The 17,463-nt window shown below is 66.4% G+C and overlaps 1 protein-coding gene across 5 annotated transcripts in view; it reads left to right on the forward strand.

The window, feature by feature from the left end:
* SLC12A7 (solute carrier family 12 member 7) overlaps nt 1-17,463 on the forward strand; it is a 65,320-nt gene that overhangs the window by 21,218 nt on the left and 26,639 nt on the right. For 2 of the 5 annotated variants that reach the window (XM_070774899.1, XM_070774900.1), the window contains exon 1: nt 5,628-5,832. The exons of 2 other annotated variants lie outside the window; for them this stretch is intronic. In XM_070774899.1, coding sequence (XP_070631000.1) covers nt 5,709-5,832 — 124 coding nt within the window. In that variant the 5' untranslated portion in view covers nt 5,628-5,708. Of the gene's footprint in view, nt 1-3,444; nt 3,545-5,627; nt 5,833-17,463 lie in introns of those variants that run through there. One more of the 5 variants, XM_070774901.1, reaches the window with a different exon arrangement.

A 17,463-nucleotide genomic window follows, 5' to 3' on the forward strand; every position in this document is an offset into this window, starting at 1 on the left:
CCCTGCTCGCTGGTCGCTGTTGGCAGGACTCGTGCATTGCTTGCAGTGGACCGACCGGCCTGCTGCTGGGAACACCTGGGGTGTCTGTGGGCCCACACAGTACTGTGGAGTCTCTGGGCGGTGACAGAGCGTGGTTTGCACACCTGCCCGTCAGGTAGCCCCGTGCCCCGCCCTCGCCTGCATGGTGCCTGTCCTTCTGCCGGGAGGTCCTTCCAGGGTCCGCCCAGGCCTGGGTTGGCTGCCCAGCCCGCGGCTGCCATGGGCTCCGCACCCACTTTCCCACCCCAGCCGTGTCTGTGGAGCACAGAGGTGGTCACTGTCCCCAGTGACCACTTAGGGTCCTCTCGTGAAAAGTGTCCCAGGTCATGACAGAGTCCCCAGCCTCCACTCCTGTGTGAGCTTCCTAGGAGGCTCAGTGGTAAAGGACCCTCAGGTCAGTGCAGGAGACACAGGAGATGTGGGTTTGAACCCCGAGTCGGGAAGACCCTGGAGGAGGGCATGGCAGCCCACTCCAGTATTCTGGCCTGGGGAATCCCGTGGACAGCCCATGGGGTCACAGAGTCCAATACGACTAAGCATGTCTGTGTTTTCCAGCCTTGAGCTCAGGCTGCAGGCCTGGGGCCTCTCTGATGGTGAGCCCCGGAGCCACCCCACGGGGTGTCCTGGGAGCCTGCTGGGTGGCCAGGCTGCCCGCAGCCCTAAGGGAACCCACGGCGCTCTGAGGGGTGAGACGGGAGCCTGGTCACCGCATCAACAGGAAGGTCCTGAGGGGACCCAGTGCCGCGTGTGGAACCCGACGCCCTTTAGGAGGACTGCTGTTGGGAACCACCTGCAGGCGGGGCTGGGATGGAGGACCGAGCAGCAAAGGGGAGCCGCTGGGCCTGAAGGGAGGTCAGGGGCTCCAGAGTTTGAAGCTGACACTCCTGTCAAGCTCCCCAGCCTCACACCCCATCCTGGCACAGGAGGCTGGTGCCGGCCCACCCGGGAACTCCCCTGAGAGTCCGGCGAGGGCGGCTGTGCCCTGACCTCGCCCCGAGCCCTCCCGGGCCTGGGCTGGGGGTGCGTGGACGTGCAGGGGGCTGGGATCTGCCCGGAGATGGCAGAGGGGGGCAGGGGGCTGAGAGACTGGGCTGAGAGCCCCGAGGCCCTGAGCGTCGCCTCTGCTCCTGGTGGCTGGCCCGAGGGTGAGACGAGACGGGAGCTGCAGACCGGGTTGGGTGGGAGGTGGCATCACACATGGGCATGGCCGAGGGCGGGGGCTGCTCCCAGGGTCCCTGCGGGGCTGACGGCCCTCAGGGGGTCGGGGTCCGGGGTGATGAGGGCTCCGGGCTTCCAGGCCCCTCTGGGGCCCCAGGACAGGGTTGGGCGGGGCCTGCAGTGACCACAGGACTGGCCTTTGCAGCCCCGGGTCCCACTGCTTGAAAAGCGCCGTGTTGTCAGAGGTGCGACCCTCAGCGTCGTGGTGAGACTTGGAGCATCCTGTGGATCGGGCAGGACTTCTTCGAGCTTGCCTGGGACCTCTTAGCTCCTGTCTGCAGTCTGAGGTCCAGACGAGCGTCTGTGCTTTCCCAGGGAGGGTCTCACAGGCCAGATATGGTTTCACGAAAGAGTGGCGGGGCCGGCCTGCTGAACCGGGTGTCATGTGCGGCCCCACCCTCCCGGGACCCTCCTGAGGTGGGCAGTGGGCACCCCCTTTGAGAGCGCTGTGGCCCCTCTCCTTTTTGGAGAATTACAGCCATGGGGGCTGTGGTCCCTGGGGCTCCGGGCAGCTGAGACCCTCCCTCTCTGCCCCCTGGCAGATCTCAGCCCTGACCCTCTTCCCAATAAACCTGCTGGAACGACCCCCAGAAATGGCCGGCATCTTCGGGGGTTTCAGCTCAGTTCAGCCCCATCCCGGCCTGTTCTGGGCCGTGTCCCACCCAGTCCCATCTCCGCCCAGGCCCACCCTCTCCCGGTGGGGGGATCCCCATCTCAGGGTCCATCACGCCCAGAGTGGCCTTCCGAGGCCCTGGCTGGCAGCTGAGCTTGTCCAGTCGTCCGAATGTCCTGCGGGCGGAGGGCCAAGAATCCCGTGGGGCCCGGCCAGGCCCAGTGTTTCTCTTTGCCGCCCCCATCCCTTCTCTGCAGGGTTTGGAAAGCTCTTTGCAAAGTCCTCAGATTACAGGGCCGAGTTTCTCAGGGTGGGGATGCCGCTCTCTCATCAGGGGCTCTGGGTCCCCTTGGTGGAACGTGGGCAGGAACCGGGAACCCGAGGCTGTGCTCCCCCGACCCCACCTGCGTCCCACCCTGGCCGGAGCCCGTGAGGACTGTTCCCAGAGCTGACGGCGAACGTTTGTTCGAGATTCATTGAAAAGAGGCTACTTGTGGAGTTAGAGGACAGGATGCGTCTTGGGCTTTAAAAGAAGTGGGAAGCCCTCGGTTGTTCTAACTCAGGAGTCCTGGGGGTGAGGTCGCAATAAGGGTGAGGAGGGTACTGCCCGCTGGTGTGAGGGCCCCCCAGCCTTGGGTGTGGGAGGTGAGATGCCCCGCCGGCCCCGTGGGGGTCTCCCGGATGGTCTGCCCTGCGACTGGCTCCCAGCCTCCAGCGCTCAGGCTCTGGGCTTCCTTTCCTCCGCTCCGCCAGGTCTCAGGGGTCTGCTGGTCTTCAGCACCACCCACCAGGGACTTTGCAGGGAGGTGCCGCCCACTGCTGCGTGCGCCCTGTTCCCGGAGGCCGAGGGCAGGGTGGGCGGGCCTGGGACATCCAGGCACCAGGATGAGCTGGCCACTCAGCCAGGAGGCAGCTGACGTCCTCAGCGGGGACAGGGGGGGCGGGCCTCCCCGGGGACACGGAGGGCGTGGAGACAGCGTCCAGGATCCTGCGAGGCCCCTTGGAAACAGGCGCGTCTGTTGTCTGTTCCGTTGTCTCACTGGACATCTAGCTGATTCACAAAGTTGTGTGGTTTCAGGTGCCCAGCAGAGTGGTTCAATTACACACACACATTCTTTCTCAGATTTTTTCCCTTATGGTGTATTACAAGACGCTGAGCAGAGTTCCCTGTGCTATGTAAGTAGGTCCTTGATGTTTGTCTCTTTTACATATACTGAAAAAAGGAAATCTATTTACCGAGAGCTCTAAAGCTATCTTAGTTTGAAAAAATCCCAAACCGACAGGAACGTGCAAGGACCCACATGTGCCCCTGTGCGGTCCTTGCCCGCCACACGCCCCCCCCACCCCCACCACCACCCCGCTTCAGCCCTTTCACCTGGAAAGAGGGCTGGGTTTTGTTTGCTTCTCAGGTGGCAACAACGTGATTCAGGAGCCAGGCATTGTTCCATGGGACCCAGAGCCAGCTGGGGCCAGGGCGCTGGCCCAGGCTTCGAAATGCAGGGCTCCTGAGTGGGCCGGACTTGGGTCCCCGAAGGGGAGCCCCCAGGTGGGGGGCCTGGACTTGGGGTCACAGTGTGTGGGGGGGTTGGATGCAGGGTCACCGACAAAGGCTTCTGCAGACTCAGCACCGACTGCCACCCCAAGTTACTGCTGCCTGTGGGCACGGGTTGGGGGGTAAGTTTTATTGGCAGGGCCCCGAGGGCAGGAGGCCTGCCAGCCTCCTCACAGCCTGGGCGGGTCTCAGCTCATGGTGGCCTCGGGAGCTTGCCAGGAGGTCCACCCCTCGGTTTTGCAGATGAGGAAACTGAGGCCAGAGGTTGCTGGCAGGGGCTGGGGTCGGCCCTTGGGTTTGCCGCTCTCTCCAGGCGGGGAACTTGCTGTCTGGAGGAGGCCCCGGGCTGGTTTGGTGTGTGTGTTGTTGGGGGGGTGTCCCAGGCATCGGGCAGGGGCGACTCCTCTCTGAGCCACGGTTGTGCAGGGTCCTCGTGGGTGGCAGGAGAGGGTCTGTTGCCCCCACCCCTCAGCCCCGCATCCGTGGTGTCATCTTCCCCAGGGAGCTGGCCCTTCCCAGAGAATGTCTGGGGACCCTCCCTGACCTGCAGGGGGGTGGACAGCCGCCTAGCACCATCCGCAGCCCGGAGCTTGAGCCTCGGCTTGGCTTTTTCGTGTTGAGTCCTCTCCTTCTCCTCAATCACTAAATACTTCGAAGGTCACCTCGAGGAGTTACTGCCTTTGTGTTTGGGAGCCTCATTGTAACTGAGCGTTTGCCCAGTTTCAGGGGCACACCGGCTGACAGTATTGTCCCAGTAGGGACTCTGCTCCTAGGGAGCAGAGAGGAACGAGGAAGTGCATTTGGAAGCCCGCTGACACTGAAAAAGGCCGGCCTCTGCCATCTGACACGCCGGCCCCTTCCACAGGCCTGCAGAGCCCCTCTGCACAGGCTGGGCTGCGGGGGTGGCTGGGTCAGCTGTACCCCCTCCTCAGAGGGCTGGTGCCGGGTAGGGGTGGGAGACAGGGGAGCCTTCCCAGTGGGCCCAGCGATCCGGGGCCGGGGTGGGACTCTAGACCGCCTCACTGCTTCTCTCGTCTTCCATGGGGATCAGCTTTTCTGGGCCTGGCTCTCTGCGGTTTGGATGTTGACAAGAACCCAAGGCAGGGGAATGCACAGCCAGATGCCTGAACAGAGATCAAGATAAAGCCTCCTGGCTAAGGCCCGTAGCAACCCCAGGCCTCAGTAAACAACCCGCCTGCTGTGCAGGAGACCTGGGTTCAACCCCTGGGTCAGAAGGTCCCCTGGACGAGGGCATGGCAACCCACTCTGGTATTCCTGCCTGGAAAATCCCATAAGGTCCCTAGCAAAGAGTCAGACAAGACTGATCAAGTAACACTTTCACTTTCCTGCTGGAGGCCAGGAGCAACCCCAGGCCTTTTCAAACAGGATCTGGGCCTGCTTGACCCACTACAGTGCCCCGACCTCGCTGCCCACACCACCTACATTTCACCTCATTTTTGTAAAAACGTTTCTGGGGTGACCCGCTGCACCCCGCCGCTGCAACTCTGAACTCCTTTCTCTTCGATGGACTTTCAGCCGTTGCCAGATTTTCTGTGTCTTTAAGAGACTACAGGGTGCTTGGAGGCCACCTGGCAGGTGGCACCCTGGGTCTGGCAGCCCACCTGTGCCCTTCATGCCCTAGCTTCCCTTTCCCAGGGGCCTCCCCAGACCACACCGCCAGGGTCGGGCAGGGCGGGCTCCCTGAGCCGGCAGGGATGGGCCTGGGGCCCCGGTGGGCGGGTGCCCGCGGCGGAGCGCCTGGCGACCTGTGTCCTGCCCGTGTCCCTTGTGGACTGAGCCCTCTGCTCGCGGGAAGTGCTTCCCTAACCCGAGCTCTGGGTGAGTCAGGCAGCGGGGAGGGGAGACGCCCTCTCGGGTGAGGGGGCCGTGAGGCCGGAAGGGGTCCAGCTTCGGGCAGCGGGCTGGCAGCGAGGGCGCTGAGCGGGCAGAGGCCTGCGCCGGACATTGGCAAAGCGGGCAGCTCCGGAACCGAAAGTCAGCCGCTGGGGCGGGGCGGGCCGGGGGTCCGGAGGCGGCGGCGGCCCCCGCGCGCGGGCCGGGGGAGGGTTCTCGGTGGAGGGCGCCCGGCGTGGCTCCGGGCACACAACTTCGCCGGGGCCGGCGGGCCGGCAGGTGCGGTCACGTGGGGCGGGCGGGCCGGGGGCGGGCCGCGCGGACCCCGCCCCTGCGCCCTGGTCCGGCCGCGTCGGCGGGAGCGGGCGGAGCCGCGCCCGGGCGCGCGGAGCCGAGCGGGGAGCGTAGAGTGGCCGGAGCTCCGGGCTCGCCATGCCCACCAACTTCACCGTGGTGCCCGTGGAGGCGCGGGCGGACGGCGCCCAGGAGGAGGCGGCGGAGCCGAACGAGGCGCCAGGCCCGCCCGAGGGCGGCGAGCCCGACTGCCCGAGCCTGGGTGAGCGCGGCCGCACCTGCCCGCGGGACAAAGGCGGAGGCCCGGCTGCGCGGGTCGGCGGGCGCGCGGGGGAGGCCGGGGCCGGAGGAGAGGGCGTCTCGGGAGGAGGGGCGGCCGCGGGGCGGGGAGGCGGACGGCGCGCCTAGAAGGGCCGTGGGGCTGCTCTCCGCCCCGTTCCCGGGCCCCGCCGGTTCCTCTCACTCCTCGCTAGTTCCACCACTTTGCCTGCCCCTGCAGTTCCCCTCTCGCCGCCCCGTCTCCTGCCTGCCGCGGCCCGCTGCCCGAGCTTCGTGGTGGGGGCGCAGGGCGAAGGCTTCAGGGACCGTGGGCTCGCATATGCCGCGCCCCCATGTCCCTCCCCTACGCAGCCCCGGCCCGGGACGCAGAAAGCACCTTTTTTCCCCACTTGGGGAGGGGTCGTGAGGAGGTGCGAGACGCCCTAGGTAGCTGTGGAGACGGAGGAGGGTCTCTTCCAGAGCGTCCCCAGGCCCCCCAGGTGACCTGGTGTGACCTCCACCCCCGGAGAGGCCGAGGGGGGCGGAGTGCCTGCCTGCTTCCTTCCCGGCCGCCTCTGCTCCACTGCGCTCCGCTCGCTCTGGGGCAAAGGGCCGCCAGGCAGATAAGCTGCCAGGAGGACCGGCCCACTGCCCTGTGGGGTCCTGCGCTGGAAGGACAGCAGGTCCCTGCCGGGCGGAGAAAGGCCGCCATCGCCCCCCACAGAGCTGCTCAGACCCGGGTCCTCCTGCCCCTGTGTTTCTGGAGCCCGGAGGTCTCTGGCACTTTCACTTTCTCTGTGGGGTGGGGATCCCCAGCCTGCTTCTCCATCACGGGGGCTCCAGGCCCCGACTTCCCTACAGCTGGTGGGTGGATCACCCGAGGGCGCCGCCTCATCTCTGGGCTCAGCCCCTGTCGAAGTTGGGGTTACTGCAGCATCAGGGAGCAGGTGACCAGGCAGGAAAGACGGTGACGCCAGGGCAGGCGAAAGGTCCTTCGAGCCGCCTCCAGGACAAGAGGCCGGGTACCTCCTGGGGCTGTGCGCCATCCCAGCCGGTGAGGGCGGCTCCGCAGGGTCCTGCCCCCTCCCTCAGGGTCTGCCTGCTTTCCTCTGCACAGAGGTATGGGACTGGGCAGGGCTCCAGCGGCCTGTCCGGTGGAAAGCAGGCGGGACTTGCAGGTAGAGTCCCTGAGCCCAGCCTCCCCAGCCGCGGCTCCGGCTAGGGGGCCAGCGGCCTTCCCAGGTGAGCCGCACCTCCCTGGCCCCCAGGAGCCATCGGGTCCTCAGGGGACCCTTGCCGCCCCCCAGGAGGGCACCCCCCCACCCGCTGGCCCCTTCTCAGGCAGGCCTCAGTGGCTGTCTGCAGACCTGGGCATGGCTGCAGGGGCCCGCGAGCCCCCTGCCCACCCTGGGTCTGAGGCTCCTGCTTTCTCTGCCAAGCCCACTTCAGCCCCTGCCTTGGGCTTGTCCAGCATCGCGTTTGCTTGCGTGTTCAGAGGCAGGGGCCCTGGCAAACACCACGTGTGGGCATCTCGCGTGCCTGTCGACAAGCCCTCCGGGGTCTGAGCTGACCCTAGCCTTGAACGAGCTGGCACAGGACTGAGCCCGGGGCTTCTCTGTCTTCACTCGCGTTACCTTGGAGGAACGGCAGCAGGGGCCTTGGTTCTCTGGGCAGAGCCCCTGTGGCTCTGCAGGCAGGCGTGCTGTTGCCTTTCAGAGTCCGCTCGAAGCCGTCAGCCCACAGTGGTGCCCAGAGAGGCCTTGTGATGGTGGCCAAGGCATGGCCAGTGTGATGGGGCGGCTGGGAAACAGCTCACGTTCTGCTGTTGAGGGGCCCACCCTGCAGCAGGGAACTGCTGGTGGAGCCCCTCGCAGGCCCATGTGTGGGGTCCTTGCCCCCTTGGCCCAGCCTAGGGCCTCGCCTACTCATCACAGGGTCACTGAAGATCCTTCCCGACTCTGTGACTGGCCCTTGAACCCCTGAGGAGGCGCCTGGCTTTCCGGCTGGGCCTCCTGATGGTGCTGGTGAGACAAGCTCAGGGAGGCCTTCCCGAGCTGGAGCATGCTGGAAATTGAGGGCTGGGGGAGGGCTGCCCCTGGAGGGGCCGGGCTCACTTCTGCGCCTACTTGGCTGACGCGGCCGTGGGACCAGCCCAAGTCTGCCCACCCGAGCCCACGGGCCTGGTGCGTGAGCCCGTGACACGTGGAGGCCGGCCCAGGCTGCCTTTGCTTCCTGCGCTCCCCTGCGCTCCTGGCCAGGCCTGCGTGGGGCCCTGTGGTCAGTGTGTGAAGCCATGGCCCGCTTCTGGCCGTCCGAGGCCCGGGCCTCCACTGGGGCGCGGTGGCCGACACCCAAGTCTTGACCTTGCGCTGCTGCTGCTGTTGTGACCTTGGCTGAGTCGGGTTGGCAGGCCTGGGGTTTAGAGCTGGGGGGGAGGCCTGCGGGCAGTGGTGGGGGGGGCGTCCAATGTTTGGGAGGTGTTGTGTGCGCTCCCGGATATTCGCCGGACCCCGCCAGCCCCCACAGAGGGGGTCCCGCCCGTCTCCCCCCGGACTCTCCCCTCCCCCAGCTCCGCTCTCACTTCCCTTTCCTTCCTGGCTCTTCCTCTTTGGATGCCTTTCCTGTAATTTCTTGCTCTGTGGCTCAAGCCCTGAGGGTCACCTGGGGGCTTCCTTGACCTCTGCGAAGGCAGCCCGAGCTGCCGACCCTGGAAGCCCTGGGGGCGTCATCTGGGGTCCTGCTGGGACTGAGGGGTCTGGGGAGCAGGCTCTGTGCTGCCCGTTTCCCCGTGTGGCCGTAGCCCTCCAGGGGCTGCTCCCACGGGCTGGCTAGGCGAAGGACGTGAGCTCAGCCGCAGGGGCCTGAGATGAGCCTGTGGGTTCTGTCCCTCGGGTCAGGCGTGCAGCCTTGCCCCGTCGCCGGGCTCCAGGAAGGAAGGGCTGCGGACTCTGAGCAGGAAGGGCTGACCCTGGCCCGTGTCCGGCACCCCCGCCGTGGGAATCTCTGTGGGCGGTCTGGGCTCTGGACCTCACTCAGGGAGTCTGTGATGCTGGATGGAGGGGGTGGGAGGGCCAAATTCCATCTTTAAAGGCGCAGGACAGCCCAGGCCTGGATGCTCATGGGGCGGGCGGCCTGCATCCTGGCCTCCCCGTGCCTGTTGAGGCTCTGGGGCCACCTCCAGGCCACGGGTCCTTTTCTTGGAAACCGGGAGAAGCGTTCTGAGTTTCTCTGCCGAGCCCTGCAGACCTGCGTGTGTGCGTGCCTGTGTCTGTGCGTGTCTGTGTGGGTCTTGTGCGTGTCTGTGTGTGTGTGTGTCTGTGTGTGTCTGTGTGTGTCTGTGCGTGTCTCTGCGTGCCTGTTTGTGTCTGTGCGTGTCTGTGTGTGTGTCTTGTGCGTGTCTCTGTCTGTGTATGTCTGTGTGTGTCTGTCTGTGTGTGTCTGTGTGTGTCTGTGCGTGTCTGTGCGTGTCTGGGGTGCTGGTTGGAGCACTGCCCTGTGTGTAGGTCCCTGGCAGCCCTGGGCAGAGGGGTGCCTGTGTGCTCCATGGGCTCCATCAGGGAAGAAGGGGCCCCGGAGGCCAGCGGGGTGTGTGCATGGAGGGGCCTCTGTGGCCAGGCTCGCCGCCCCTCTGCCCATCACCTGGGTGGGGCAGTGGGCTGGGCTGAAGGGACCCACTGCTGCTCCAACCCCGGGGGCCTGCTGCTTGGTGGCGCCCCAAGGCCTGTTGGAGAGCGGGGTCCCCTTCTCACCCTGGGACTGGAGGGGACTCAAGTAATTGACTCTAAACGTCTGCTGTTTTGGGCTTCCCAGGCAGAGCTAGCGGGAAGGGAAAGACAGGAAAGAAAGTGAAGTGCTATGTTGTGTCCGACTCTGTGATCCCAGGGACTGCAACCCGCCCAGCTCCTTTGTCCACAGAATTCTCCAGGCAAGAATCCTGGAGTTGGGTGCCATGCCCTCCTCCAGGGGATCTTCCTGACGCAGGGACTGAACCCAGGTCTCCTGCATTGGAGGCGGATTCTTTACCGTCTGAGCCACCAGGGAAGTTCAGTGGTAAAGGACCAGCCTGCGACGCAGGAGACACAAGAGGCTCAGGTTCGATTCCTGAGTCGGGAAGATCCCCTGAAGGAGGAAATGGCAACCCACGCCAGTATTCCTGGCTGGAGAATCCCATGGACAGAGGAGCCTGGCAGGCTACGGTCCACAGGGTCGCAAAGAGTCGGGCACGACTGAGCGACTGAGCACACCACATCCCCTGCGTGGAGGCAGGTGGTGGGCTGGTAAGCTCTGCCTGGAGGAGAGGGAATGGGGGAGACTCACTGCAGCGCTGGAGGCCGGGCGGGGACAGTGATGAGCTTGTGGACCCATCAGGGTCGTGGCACCCCAGGGTCTTGATCTGCTGCAGCTCAGGGTGTCACAGGCTATGCAGCAGCACCTGGGGTGGCCAGAGGTGTCTGCCAGGCCGGACACGGTGGGCGAGGGAGCTGCCCTCCACATCTTGCCTCCCGGAGAACCTGTTCATGGGGATGGGGCTCTGCCCAGCGGCCATAGTCGCGAGCCGACCCTGGCAGGTCCTGGTGCCTGGGCGGGTGACCCCTGGGTCGGCCTGCACTGCTGCGCAGGGGGATTGCGGCCTCATGCGGGGCTATCTTTCCCGGGCCCATGGTCGGGCTCAGGGTGGGAATCGGAGGCACAGGCTGGGGGTGGACGTGTGCCACCGGCCGCCCCCAGGGTCTCCATCCCCAGCCGCACATGCGGGAGGCTTCAGGGCACAGGCTGCTGTCCAGCGGTGAGCATGGGCTGTGGTCTCTGCAGCCACTGCCTTCTGCTCGAGGGGGAAGACCCCCCACCCCGGGGCCCATGAGACGGAGGCCAGGCCAGGTCTGGGGCCTGGCAGGAGTAGACGGCGCCCGGGCATGGCAGCTGGGCCTGGGGCCTTGCGGGCTGCGGCGGGCGGCCGCCGTGGGCTGCCTGCTCGGGGGCCTGGGGCAGCGCTGTCTGCAGAGAGAGCAGAGAATGAAGGGTTAACACGTCTCTTTCATGAGAAAGCGGGCACCCCCCCGAGAGCCAGGCCTGGTCTGTGCAGATAAGCTGTGCTGCAGTGGGACCAGCCCAGGAATGAGACGCCCTGGCTCCCCCATCCATGGCCGCTCCCCCATCCACGGCGGCCCGCGCTGTGCTGGGCCCGGAGCCCGCTGCAAGGAGCCCCGGTGAGTGCCCTGTCCAGGTGCCCTTGTGGCTGGCGGGGGGTGGGGGTCTGCAGCCGTGCCCCTGGAGGGTGGTTGGGAGCCGTCGGTGCTGGGTCTTGCCTGGGGCCTCAGGCGTCTGTGCGGGCCAGCTGCCCACGTCCCTGCTTGGGCCCAGAGGCGGGGCCCCGCTGCGTGTCCGTTTCCTCTTTTTGGGGTGCTTTCTACTGAGGACAGAGTTGGGGGAGGTGTAAGCTCCGTTTCTGAGCTTCACGTGGCCGGGGTGGGACCCGTGACCCTGCGCGAGTTTCCTGGGCTTGGGTTGTCCTCGGGCCGTGTGCTGGGCGGGGAGCCGGACGGGCCTGCGGGCCTGTGGTTGCCCCTCGCAGCCAGGCCGCCCCCTTCTGCCCTGCCTGAGGCTGCTCTGCAGCCAAGCCTGTCTGGGATCTGCACGCGGTTAGCGTACGGCTGTCCCCCAGGGTACCGTCTCTCAGGTGTTCCCCGGAGTGGGCTGTCCCCTGGGGGGTCAGGAGGCCCCTCAGAGACCCCGCATCTTGCTGAGGCTTCTCACCCTGCCTACTCTCCTGCTCTGGAGCCGGCCTGTCCCAGAGGTGGCCCTTGGGTTAGGCCCCGTTCTCAGGAGGCTCGCGGGATGGGACGGTCTCTGGGGAGGGATTGTGTGGAGCCAGCATCAGAGGACAGGAGCCCCAGGTGGTTCTTGGGTTTCCTCCTCTCTCTGAGTGGGGTCTTGACCGCAGCCAGATGGAGCCTGAGCCGGTAACGGGAGCCGCCTCGGGAGGCCGCTGGGGTGCCCAACTCCCGCCTTCGGCTCTGGCTGCGCTGGCCCTGTGCCCCACCTAGGCTGGGATCACAGCCGCGGGTCCCCGAGAAAGGAGTGGCCGGAGAGGGCGTGGCACCCACGTGATGGAGGGGTGGCGGGGAGCCATGCTCCCTGAGGCCACCGGTGGCCCTCACCGCCCGGCGCGGGGTCGTGTCCAGATGAGAGGAAAGTCCCTGGAACACACTCTGTTCTGGAGGGCCCAGCTGTGCCCCGTCCCACACGCGTGTGCTGACCATGCGTCTGTGCACACCCCGGGTATCTGGCTGCTCCTCTGTGTTGGCGCCTCTCTGTAGCCGAGACGCCCAGAGCCGCCCCGTCTCAGCAGGGGGTGTCTGCAGCCCGACTGTCGGGGTGGCCGTGGCCTCGGTCCTCCCGCCCCGGAGCCTTCCTGAGTCTTTCTCTGAGTCCATCCCGCCCTTCGTGTTTTGAGGAGCACCTTTGTCCCTGGGCTCTGTGGGACAGCGTGGGAGCTGGCGGTGGCGGGTTAGAGGGCGGTGAGCAGGACACAGCTGGGCCAGTGTGCCTTGCCCCGTGGCCCTGCTGCCTGCTGTGGGTTTTGGCTCATTCCTGGTCATGCCAGGGTGCTGGTGGCAGGATGCCCCCGGGAATGAGTGTCCTTTCACGAGGGCTCTTTGGAGGTGCCATGAGCTGGCCCTGCCCACCTCTCCACGCCGAGCTCCCCCGCCCGCCAGGCGCTGGCTCCAGGCGGCCAGCCAGATGCCAGGCGCACGCCTGTGGAGGGCACTCCCAGGTGGGGGCAGGGTGCCAGGCCCGCTTCCCGCCCTGTACCGTGGTCCGGGGTGGGACGACGCTGCCTGTAGCTCTGGCAGGGGGGCTGTGTCGGTGGTGGGGTCAGCTCGGGGTGGGGCAGAAGGGCTGGGTGCACAGGACAGAGACTGAATCTGCCAACCTGGGGTCACCCGGCCAGGCCCCTGGCAAATGGCGTCTCAGCATCTGGTCCTCCCTGAGATGGCACGGGGGCCTCGCAGGCCAAGAGTGAGGGTCAGGGAGACCCGCGGAGGCTCTGGTGCTCAGGGCCCATCCACCCCGCGGAGGCTCTGGGGGCTCGGGGCTTGTCCCCCCCGCAGAGGCTCTGGGGGGCTTGGAGCCCATCCACCTGCTGCCCCCCTCACGGCTCCCAGCTGTGGGCTGGAGTGTCCATCTCCCACTGGAGCCCCAGGTGGGAAGGCTGGCCGGCCCTCCAGGAGCAGACGCTGGGGGAGATTCCCGTGCCGGAGGCGGTGTCGGCGGGAGGGCTGTGGGTGGCTCTTAGCCTCTGCTTTCCTCTCGGCGTTTCCTCTGTCTTTGCTGCAGAACGAGTTACTGTTTCAGCCCCAGACTTGCTGTGAGAGCAGCGGAGCCCCTGGGCTCGAGCGGTTCTGTTTCTCCGGCCTGATGGCAGGGTGCTCCTTCTCAGCCCGTGCCCCTCGGGCATGCACTGGTGGCCAGGCCCTGGATTTCAGATCCAGCGTCAATCCTGGCCACAGAGCATGGAGGGCAGGGGGCGCTCATTAACTCGGTGTCGGGAGACCTAAAACCCCTGGTTCCAGCCCCGGGTGACGTGGAGGAGAGCCCGCCGTGGGGGCCGTGGCCGTACGGGGAGCCCAGGGAGTGGCCGGTCGGGCTCCACACGAGGTCGGCAGGTGGGGCCACAGTCCTGGAGGTGCCCTGCGCCCCCGGGAGGGCTGAGTGCCCCCTGTGCAGGCCGCCCATGCTTGGTGGCAGGAGGGGGCTGTCGTGGGCCAGCTGACCCTCAGGAGTGCCTCTGGCCCTGAGCCTTGGGGCCTTTCCCGAGACTCATGCTGAACCCCAAACATGGAGGTGGAGGAGCTGCTGCCCTCGGGGCCTCGGCGGGCAGGGCTCTGACAGAGGCTCTGCCCCCACCTGGTCCCAGCCACCCCCCACGCCCTGTGGAAGGCCCTGCTGTGTTCATGACAGGGACGCCCAGTCTCCTCCGGGAGCAGGAGCCAGAGTGCCGTGCAGACTTCCCGCCCCGAGTCTGGAGCCCTGCGTTCCACATGTCCCTAGTCCCCACTCACGTTTACTGATTCGCGGTTCAGTTTGCATCTCGTGGAGCCATCAGTGGGGCATCAAAACTGGTGAGGGGAAACCAGATGCAGGGCAAGTGGAAAGGGTGGAGGCCGTGGGGTGGGTCAGCATGCAGGGTGAGCCCCAGCAGTGGCACGCGGGGGGCTTCTGAGGGGGCCCCGCCTGTGAACTGAGGCGGGCTGTTCAGGCGAGGGGGAACGGACAGACGGAGGGGCCAGCTCTGCTGGGGGCGGTGGGGGGTCCGCCCCACAGTCTCCAGGCCATTCTGTGATTAGACGTCTGATGCGAGCCTGGCCTGCCCGTTAGAGCAGGTTAACCCGTGGGGCTGCCTGTCCTGAGCGCCCCGGCCTGGGGATGGCAGGGTGGGGGCTGCCCTCCCAGCCGGCCTGGCCCCAGACACCTGATCTGCATCGGGGGCGCCCTTGTCACATGGCCTGAAGGCCGCTGGACCCTCGGGGGCACCGGGGGACCCGCCCCAGGAGGATGGATGCTTCAGGGCCCCTGGGATTCCCTCTGCTTGGGCTGGTCCTGGGTCCCCGTCATCATGAACAAGCAGAGTGAGCATGGGGCTGCAAGCCTGGAGCGGGGTCCAGGCCCCAGGAGGACCCCCGCCCTTCAGAGTCCCCATGTGAACGGAGGGCTCAGGCTCTAGAGGTCTTCGTGCAGGGACTGCTTTGTGCACACAGGAGTTGTAACCTGCTGCTCCCTTGAGAGATGAAAGTGGACGCTGTCCAGAAGTGAGAGTGATTAACACAGGTGACCCCTCAGGTGGAAACATTGGATTTTTCCTTTAATTACGACCCTGATCTCTGTGCGGGGGTGTTCCGTGTTTTATTTGGGCCGTGCTGGGTCTTTGTTGCTGCCTGGGTCTTCTCTGTCGCAGCGAACAGTGGTTTCTCATTGTGGTGGCTCCTCTTGCTGCGGACCTCAGGCTCCAGGGCCACGCGCTTGGCTGCTCCAGGGCACGTGGGGTCCCCCAGCCCAGGGCTGGACCCCGTGTTTCCTGCTTGGCACGTGGGGCCCCCCAGCCCAGGGCTGGACCCCGTGTCTCCTGCTTGGCAGGTGGCTCCTCACCCCTGGGCCACCAGGGGAGCCAGGAAGCACTCTTTGATCTTTAGTCAGGGGTCTCGGCTGGAGCGGGTTGAGGAGGAGAAGGCTGCCCTCGGCCCGGTCCAGGCCTCCCACCTGTGGCCGCCCCTTGCTTGGGAAGGCGCTCGTCCCCACGTGTGCGTCTCCATGGTGCTGGGCCTGAGCCCTGGGGAAGCCTCGAGGGCTGACTCCCCGCCCATGTCTCCAGGAGGGGAGGCAGGCAAGTCTTGGTTGAAGGATGAGCTGTGAAGACGGTGGTCCCCCGTGGGAACCGAGGCTTGCGGTGTGCTGGGGGCGGCCTCCAGGCCCGGGGTTTATGGAGACGCTTGAGGGGTGTGCTGCTGTGTCTGTGGTGTGTTTTGTGTGTGTCCCATGTCCTCTGTGCTCGTTGCACGTGACGTCTACAGCGTGCCCAGAAGCCGCAGGTGGGAAGGCAGAGGCCCCCGGGTGCCGGGCTTCCGGTGCGCTCGCCCTGCCTGCAGCGTGCAGCCCATCCTGGCCTGGGGGGTGTCCGCGGCGCTGTCTCCCAGTCTCCACGTCGTCCTGTGTAGCTACCGCACCGCCTGACCCGGGTCCGTACACCTAGCGGTGGCCTGTCCCACACCCCGGCCCCTTCTGTTCCCTTCCGGCCTCTGGTCGCAGAGCCCCCTCCGTCTGGGGGACGGGCGGGCTGTCCCAGCTCCCGATCGAGGTCGCTGCTTGCTTTCCCAGCCGTGCCTGGGGCTAACCCCACTGCAGGTGCCCAGCCACCCTGTGCCCAAGGGCGTTCAGGCCGACCCGCCAGAGGCCCCCCGACCACAGGCTGTGCTTCCAAGGTGGGGGCTGGGGTGGGCGCCCCAGGGCTTTTGTGCTGAGCAGAGCGGAGGCCCTGCCCGCGCCAGCCACTTCTCCCGGATGAGAAATACAAGTCCCAGGCAGGGTCCGTGACGTCGGGCAGACGGGGAACCCGACACCCCTCTGGGGGCGGCCGGCGCGGCTGGAGCCGGCGCCCGGGGCTGGGCCAGCCTGCGTGTCCTCCAGCGTCCCGTCCGCAGACAACTCTCTGCAGCTTCCGTTTACGCCAGAGCCCCAGTCGGAAATGCTGGCCTCTCGTTACCAGAAAAAGGATTGTTATTACCAGAAAAGCACGGTCGTGGGGACGGGAAAGGACGCTGAGTGACCAGCGGGAAGGAGACAGGGAGGGGCTGGTGCTGCCCAGACGCCCGCCGAGCAGGGAGGGGCGCTCTGGCGCGGATTCTCGCCCAGGTGAGGGCAGTTGAAGGCAGCTGTGTTTCTTAAAGGGCTTCCCAGGTGGCGCGAGTGGCAGAGAGCCTGCCAGTGCGGGAGACGTAAGAGACGCAGGTCCGACCCTTAAGTCGGGAAGACACCCTGGGGGAGGAAATGGGGTCCACAGAGGTGTGTTGTGGGCTTTGTTTTGACCTGACGCCAGAACCTCAGCTTCAGAGAACACACTTGAGCGCAGGATAGCGTGTTCCCTGGCACTGGCCCTCCTGCCTCGTGCTCCCCAGTGCCCCTCCTCATGCTCTGTCCCGTCTGCCGAGAGCAGGCGGCCGGTGTTGTGCCATCTGCGTTTCCTCTCGCGAGCCCTGCAGTCCAGTCACCAGCCTCGGGACCTGCAGTGAGTGCAGGTCTTGGGCTTCGCCATCAGCCCAACAACATCTTTCGTGGAAAGTGCCGGCTGTACTCTGCACCCTGACGCCCCGTCTCCGTCTTCTTTCTCCCCCCTTCCGGAACCTTCCGGAGCCTTCTGGAGCTGGCCTGTGTCCCCTGTGGCTTCTCTCCTGAGGAGGGTGGTCCCCACTTGGCTTTCAGCTCATGTTGGGGCTCAGGAGCCCCAGCAGGCGCGCCCTCTCCTGGGTGTCGTCAGCCTGTGACCCACACATTCACCTGACCTTGGTTTGCTGGGTGGTCGGCTCGTCTGGACACCACCCCTGCCATGTGGGCAGCTGGAGGAGCCGTGGACAGCCCTGTCCCTGCCTCCAGCTCTCACTTGTGCTCCTAGCGTCTGCTGGCAATTCCCCCCCGCAAGCACTGACCCCCATCTCTGGGCCCCGTAGGCCTGTGCCCCCACGGTGGTCCCCGGGGCTGGGCAGCGGGCAGTGTGGGTCCATCCAGCAGGGGCCAGGGCTCTGCCCGCTGAGTGCTTTCACGGGCTGAGCCCTGGGAAGCTTCTGGGAAGGGGCTGAGAGGCCTGGGAGGGGGGGCATGGAGCTGAGTGGGGCCTCTGGATTTTGGGGGGCTCGGCAGGGGGCAACCCCTGGGCCCCAGCAGCTACTGTTTGTCTTGTGGCGAGGCGTGGGCACATGGATGGATGGAACACGCTCGCCCTGTGCGTCTGGGCTGGGCTTTTTCTCGGGACTTGGGGGTCACCCATGAGTCACCCCCCAACCCCCAACAGGGCCTGGTGAGTGGGTGATTCTCTGCCATGGCCATGCTTGGGGCTGGCCTGGGGCCTGAGAGAAGCCTGCTTTGG

This window comes from Bos indicus, chromosome 20 (genome assembly GCF_029378745.1).
Source record: "Bos indicus isolate NIAB-ARS_2022 breed Sahiwal x Tharparkar chromosome 20, NIAB-ARS_B.indTharparkar_mat_pri_1.0, whole genome shotgun sequence".
NCBI classification, from domain to species: domain Eukaryota; kingdom Metazoa; phylum Chordata; class Mammalia; order Artiodactyla; family Bovidae; genus Bos; species Bos indicus.